The sequence below is a fragment of the Lycium barbarum genome, chromosome 2 (assembly GCF_019175385.1).
Source record: "Lycium barbarum isolate Lr01 chromosome 2, ASM1917538v2, whole genome shotgun sequence".
In the NCBI taxonomy this organism is placed as follows: domain Eukaryota; kingdom Viridiplantae; phylum Streptophyta; class Magnoliopsida; order Solanales; family Solanaceae; genus Lycium; species Lycium barbarum.
Genome location: NC_083338.1, coordinates 13,488,695 through 13,495,463, shown reverse-complemented (window position 1 = coordinate 13,495,463; position 6,769 = coordinate 13,488,695). Strand labels below are relative to the sequence as shown.

Here is a 6,769-nt window from a genome sequence, read left to right as displayed (position 1 = left end):
CAGCCCAATCTTATGCTGTTATCTGCGGTAATTGCCATATTCAGCAGCATGGACTTCACATAACGAATAGTGAATAAATAATTGTCACTATAAGAAAACAGGACCAAAAAAAATAGGTGAATTTATTAAACTTCTTCCATTGTTTGCAGGACTTGCTAGAAACAAGAATTCCCTATGTAACCTACTATTGCCCTCACCGCAATGCCCTGAATAGGACTAAGCAACTAGATGATAGCGCCTCTGGTTCTACTACACTGAATATGGCATACACTGACAGAGGCCGATCCAGGATTTGAAATTTATGGATTTCTATAATACAATACCATACCCAGTGTAGTCCCATAAGTGGGGTTTGGGGAAGGTAGGGCGTACGTAGATCTTACCCTACCTCCATGGGATAGAGAGGTTGTTTCTGAAAGACCTGACTCAAAAAGGAGACATCAAAATAGCAAGATACAAAAAAGCGCAGCAAACGATAGGAATACACATCAAAGCATAGGAGACTTAAGTGGTAATTGAATACTGCTACTAAAAGGTTCCCCCACTGCTGATCCACAACCACTGTGCCTGATGCTGATTTGGTCAAACAGGACAGTGGATCCATAGTTTATTGCACAGAAAACTTTTACTATGTGCTCCACACAGCTGACACTAGTTGTGTGAGTCTTCGTTTTGTCTCACAAAAAAGTGGGCCTAAATTTTACATTTTCGGGTCCACAAATTTGTGAGAGAAAAAGAAGTCTCACACAACTAATGTCAATGATGTGGTCACAAAATATTTTTTTCCTTTATTGCACATATGCTTACAATACTTGTCTCCTTTGGTCTGCTCAAGTACAATTAAGGTTTCAATGACATGTTTGAAAGTCATCTAATCTGTTGTTTCTAGTTGTCAAGTTTCGTTGTCAATTTACTAAAGAACTCCATTTTCCATCGAAGAGCTGCATAACTGTTTTACCCATGATCCACTCCGTGGCAGAAGGAGGTAAATGCCCCTGCTTTGCTAGATAAGAAACCGCTTCTCTTGCTTCTTTATATCCACATTCGGCGACAATGAAGGGGAAGTCACTGCACCATGTAGACAGGTCCAAAATTCAGAGATCATTTTTTGGCCCTCAATTTAGAAGTTCTGAGTTTGTTCTAATAAGCAATGAACAATAAGAATGTTACTTGTTTACCTTCCCCACATGATGCGAGGTGCACCATAACTGGAGACTAGTTGGGCAAGAACTTGAGACAAGTCCTCATACGGATATGGATTTCTCGACACTCTGAACAAAGCACTAAATTTTACATATACCTGCCACAATTCAAATAGGGATAATTACATGTTTCGACCGCTCAAAAACATAATAGCCAGCAAATGAATAGGTTTTGTATATTAAGTAAAAATATACATATAATATACATATTGTATACATAAAGATACAAAAATATACATATAATATACATAATCAGTGTATGTGTTTTGTATATTTTGGCTAGTGCACGTAATTAATTTCGGCCGAAGGGCCAAAAATGAGAAAAGCCCATCCAAAATACTACCTCAGATATCAGTCAACTCAATGACCTTAAGCCATCTGTTGGCGATAACAATAGAGTAAGCAGGAAATAGTTTGGTTATTGCATTTCAAAGTACGGAACCTTCCTCTTTCCGCATCTGTTGTGAGTTTAGCTAATACTAAGAAGGAATTTGTCAAGAATACTTCAGAATAATGTTAAAAAGTAGTCGAATATCTTCCATATCTTTATTTTTTGGTAAAAAGTTAAAAAATGATGATTAGGCAGGACTCAGGCAACAGTCAGAAAGAAAGTTTAGATGCCTTGAGCCCCAATTAGAAAGGTTTAGAATCTTGAGAACATGTTAATTGGTTGGTTTTTGTCTACACAGATTTAATTGTCTTCTACAGGATTCAAATCAGCTTACGTGCAGATATTATATATTGAACGAACTAAGTGTATATACTAAAGAAATCCAGAATGCTTTTTGACCAAATGTTACCTGTGGGAATCTTGAAAGCTTTAACAGTTCCAAGAAAACTTGTCTTTCCTCATCATTTCTACAAGACATTTAGATAAATCACCTAACACTATTCTCCGTATTCTGCGAAGATGTACGACGATTTATAAGAAAAGTTAAGTGATGGCTTACTTTGGGGGCTTACAGAAAGCCACATGATCAAGCAAAACTACAGTTGAGGGAAATTCTGTGCACAATTCCTCAATTTCTTGCAAATGCAAAAGCAAACCCTGAAACAATCCATCTTAGTTAGTCTACCCTTAACATCATTATCAAAAGCGGAACGAGAAATTCAAGGAAAACTATTGAAATCGTGCTCCCCAATTGAAAAGCTTGTAATAGTATCTAATAAACAATAGCACATTATCACTTGAGTTATAACATAATTCCCAAAGAGTTGAATGCTAGTAACTGAAGTACCTTCATACACATGAAACCGACTGGCACTCCAAGCTCTCCAGCCTTTGAGAATAGTGCCTTCCCAATTTCATTTGTCATCTACTAAAAGATTTAAAATGATTAACACTGGTAATTACAAAATACAAATTCTTGTTGGGAAAAAATAGCACACAAAAAAATTCATGGTACATATAACTACAATAAACGGAACACCAAGATCGGTAGTCAACAATAATAAAAAGAGTAACAAGGATTTAACGTGGAAAACTTTCTGAATAAGGGAAAAACCACGGGCCGAGAGGACCAAAGTAATTCACTGTAGTAAGAAATTTTACATTAGGTAGTCCCGAGTCAAATGCTCAAGAGACCACTACATACTCAAAAGGAAGAAACCTTTTTTGTTTTTTCCACCTCACTTTAATATCGCTCGGACTCTATTTTTCCTCACAGAGATTCTTTGCAAGGCATAACTAAGTACAGGACTTATCAGGTATGTATCTGGTTTTTTGTCTAGTTTCTGATCGGACACGTGTTTTCTTCTCATACAGTTAGTTAACCATACAGGAAGGAACATAAGGTTAAAAGAAAAATTCATAGAATCTTCCAACATAACGAATCTATAATTAATGTGCCTCATATTCGATAAACATCATATGCAAATGCCAAGGCAAAATAAACTCTGAGATCAATATTGATGGAAAGAAGATTGATACCTTTTGACCAGAAGGCCAAAGATACGGATTAAAGCGAACAGCACGATAACCATCCTAGAATCAGTAGAAGTATCTTTTGTCAACATAATTCCTAAAGACTGAAAACCGATATTATCTAAAATAATGAGTTGTTACAAACCTCTAAAACCAGATCTTCAAGCTGTTTTATCCCACTCCCATCTTCTGCTGGATTCGCGAGGCAACAGCCGATGAATTTGGAAGGAAAATTCTTTAGCGCACTGGACAGAAGTATTAGGCATAGGACAAAAAACCTCTCAAGTCAATATGACTGATAATAACAAGAAAAAAAGAAGGTACATAGCATTTGGTGCAGCATCCTTGAAAGTTGAAAGACTAGGCATAGACGTTAGTTTGGAATTGCTGTTTGCTATAATTAAGTAGTTATTGAAACAAACATCTTAGTCTTCACAATTAACAAATCTTTGATTATATATTACTTAAGGAACAACAAAAGAAGCTGCAAATTTAGTGAAGAGAGATATGAAGAGACCTGGTAACATAAGAATGATCAAACTTATGATTAATGGGCTGAACAATAAGTGCTCCATCCACACCTGCTTCTTCCATACACTGCTCGAAACACAAACATTTGAGTAGGTCTTAAATGTTGGTACAATGAAAGCATTGTGACGATTAATACTCAACGGTGACAACAGAAGAAATGCGTTTAGTACATCAGAAATATTTTAAATAGAGATGTTTTACTTTGAGGCAAATCATTTTCTGGGTCATTTTGTAATTCTTAGTTGGGTACTAAAATAGGTGAAACACCATTGATATGTTTTTGAGTATTAAATTAACACTAACTTCTAAGTGTTCACGGAAGAAACTGATAGGAAATAAACATTAGATATTTGATAAAGGAAACATTTGGAAGTGAAAAATAAACGGAATCTGGAATGAGAGGAAACAATGTAAACCAGAATCTGAAAATTCGAGCCCACTGAATTCACAGTGTTCCCTTAAGAAAACTATTCCCCTCAAGCAGAGGCAGATCTAGAATTTGAAGCTTGTGGGTTCCCAGCTAGCAGTGTCTGTTGTTACCAGGTTCTCAGCTCAAATTTCTTATGTATTTGAAGGGTTTCACATTATAAATACAAGGTTCGGATAAAAGTTGTGGGTTCCCGCGAACCCACACCCAATGGTGTGGATCCGCCCCTGCCCTCAAGTACCCAAGGTTATGAAATATATCCTCCGAGGATAGAAAGAATTAACTCACCAGCGTAGCGGTACCTCAAACCCCGGTGAACGACGAACGCAAAAGACGGCAGAAATCTCACACAGAAATTATTTGAAGTGCAGAAAAGAAGGAAGAAGAAGATCAGTATTTTTGTTTCATCAGGAAAATCTGATGGAAATGAAGTATTTAGTAAAGGAATGAAAAGGTGTGAAGCCTTTTCCATGAAAAGGTGCAAAGGACCATTTCCCATTCGCACCTATTCATAAAATCATAACATATTCTCCTTAAAGAATCAAGTTAACAATTCAATATAACCAACAACAACAACAACATCAACAACATACCCAGTGAAAAATGATATTATCAAGGAAATCATTCTTAAAGAAATGCTTTTCACCACACTAAACCAAGTACTGATTTTCCCTTTGGTAAAAAATTTATCTTGGAAACCATTTTCAACAAGTTAAAATAATCAAACACCAGAACATGTTTAATCATGAACAATTATTAATTTTAAGAACAATTTCAGTTCATACCAAACATAAACAAAAGAAGAAGAGCACTAAAGTAGCATCTACTAACATCATCAGGTGATCATTAAACATCTTAAATATGAAAAAGGTGAAGCATTTACGGTGTACCTCCAGCAAGTAATCGACATGACCAGGCAAACTAGGTTCTTGACCAGGAAAATAGGGGTACTTCTCTGCAGCCTAACAAATTTCAACCATTAATTCCTCATACTTCAACATAATCTTGCCACATCCCCACAAAAAAAGAAAGTATCAAATCTTGTGAGCTTTTGGATTTCGAGATTCAAACAAATCTTTTTTTTCAGTAACTTTTTCATATATCTTTTAAATATTTTAAATTGTCAATAATTGTGACTTATAGTTCTTTTTATGTAATTTTCAAATATGTAAATTTTATTTTAGAATTTAAAGATTTCATGCCTGAATTCAAGGTCAAAATTAAATTATTTGACTCTCGAAATTCGAACTGTGCCACATAAATTGGGACGGCGTACTAAAAAATAAGAATTAGTGACGGGCAAATTTTGTAGTTAAACAACAAAATCCGTCGTTAATCATATTTATAGACAAATTATCAAAAAATTATGTTAGCTACAAGGTATATAACTAATATAGCAACAGATTAGCGACGAAGTTCATAACTAATTTCAGATTTTTGTAGTGAAATATGGAATAAGTGGTATGTATCTACCTCTTGTGGGGATGCCCAAACATGTAAATGTGAGTCAATGATTTTGGTCATTATTTGTGGCTCTGCCTCACTAGTTGCCATTTGACTAAATAAGGGTGTTAATTTTGAATGTTTTCTTGGAATAGATACAAAAGAAAAAGGCCAATTGAAGCTATTTAGAGAAGAAAGAAATGGAGTCCATGTTAATGGCTTTAGTGAGTTTACTCTCACTGTTACTACCATTTCTGTTGTTGCTTTTGGTCCTCAAACCCAACAGAGACCGCATGAAGTTAATCTCGTCAGCGGTACACAGAATATTATAATTATGTACTCCCAAAGCTTGAGCATATGGTTTCGTGGTGTAGTTGGTTATCACGTCAGTCTAACACACTGAAGGTCTCCGGTTCGAGTCCGGGCGAAGCCAATCACCCCCTTGCGTTTTCCTTTTCTTTTGACAGTCAATTTTTATTGGGAGAATAGTATTTTTGGTCCCTCAGTTATTGATAACCTTTGGTTTAGGTCTTTGTGATTTATGGCTCAACACATCTGACCTTCAATTAATTAAAATACGTGCATTTGGTCTCTTTATGTAGGAAATATATTATATTTGAACTGCTTTTAGATGTATATTACCCATAAATGTAGAGTAACAATACGATAATATTTAGATAATTAACGGTGAAACCAAGGGTGGATCCGCTCTTTAGGGTGGGGGTGGCATGGCACCCCCTAAATTGATAAAACTTTTATATACCTATGTTGTTATTTACTTAAACTAGGTTAAATATTTAATCCTGTCACCCCCAGTAGCAAATTAGACAAAAGTGTCATGGTTGGTAGACACAAGTTTGAATCTATCTTGATAGATTCAAACTTTCATTTTTCTTTGTGCTTTTTAGTTCCTTTGTACCTGTAATTCCCTTTTCGGCTCTTCCAATTTTCTTCTTTTTATTATTTATATTGCCTTCTCTCTATTCTGTTATTTTATCTATGATCTCTAGCGAGAACACACAAACAGAAACTTCAAAATCCCTTAAATTAAGCATTTCTCTTAATTTCAAATCTGTGAGTATTAAATCGAAAAATTTGGGTCTCAATGGGAATTTTGGATTGAGATCAAATTTCAATTTTTTATTTTATTTTCTAATTTCTTTTGTTTATTACTCCCTCCGTCCATGTTTACTTGTCTATATTTGACTTGAGACACTCTTAATAAGCAATAAATAAAATGAG

General features: G+C 35.2%; 1 protein-coding gene and 1 non-coding gene across 5 annotated transcripts; one reads left to right on the top strand and one right to left on the bottom strand.

Annotated features, from left to right (window-relative positions):
• Positions 1-435: 435 nt before the first annotated feature.
• On the bottom strand, positions 436-5,842 carry LOC132626208 (uncharacterized). 4 transcript variants are annotated; one of them, XM_060340994.1, is made up of 10 exons: positions 5,558-5,838; positions 4,975-5,046; positions 3,644-3,723; positions 3,272-3,371; positions 3,133-3,186; positions 2,441-2,518; positions 2,153-2,250; positions 2,003-2,060; positions 1,179-1,300; positions 436-1,068 (listed from the first exon to the last, which is right to left on the bottom strand). In XM_060340994.1, exons 1-10 carry the CDS (start codon positions 5,777-5,779, stop codon positions 906-908), a joined length of 1,047 nt encoding a protein of 348 aa, XP_060196977.1. In that variant the 5' UTR covers positions 5,780-5,838; the 3' UTR covers positions 436-905. The 4 variants fall into 4 exon arrangements, with proteins under 4 accessions (XP_060196977.1, XP_060196979.1, XP_060196978.1 ...); XM_060340996.1 differs by lacking the exon at positions 4,975-5,046 and having other exon boundaries at positions 5,558-5,842; XM_060340995.1 differs by lacking the exon at positions 3,133-3,186 and having other exon boundaries at positions 5,558-5,839.
• Positions 5,843-5,886: 44 nt separating this feature from the next.
• Positions 5,887-5,960, top strand: TRNAV-AAC (transfer RNA valine (anticodon AAC)). The gene has a single exon. It is a non-coding gene; the product is annotated as a tRNA-Val (tRNA).
• Positions 5,961-6,769: the final 809 nt, after the last annotated feature.

Excerpts from the sequence above, each read along its gene's own strand:
- LOC132626208 (XM_060340994.1), bottom strand. The coding sequence starts at position 5,779 with ATGGTAGTAACAGTGAGAGTAAACTCACTAAAGCCATTAACATGGACT. Across the intron at positions 3,724-4,974 it reads ATGTCGATTACTTGCTGGAG|TGTATGGAAGAAGCAGGTGT; the intron begins GTACACCGTAAA and ends TGTTTCGAGCAG. Across the intron at positions 1,069-1,178 it reads CCTCGCATCATGTGGGGAAG|TGACTTCCCCTTCATTGTCG; the intron begins GTAAACAAGTAA and ends TACATGGTGCAG.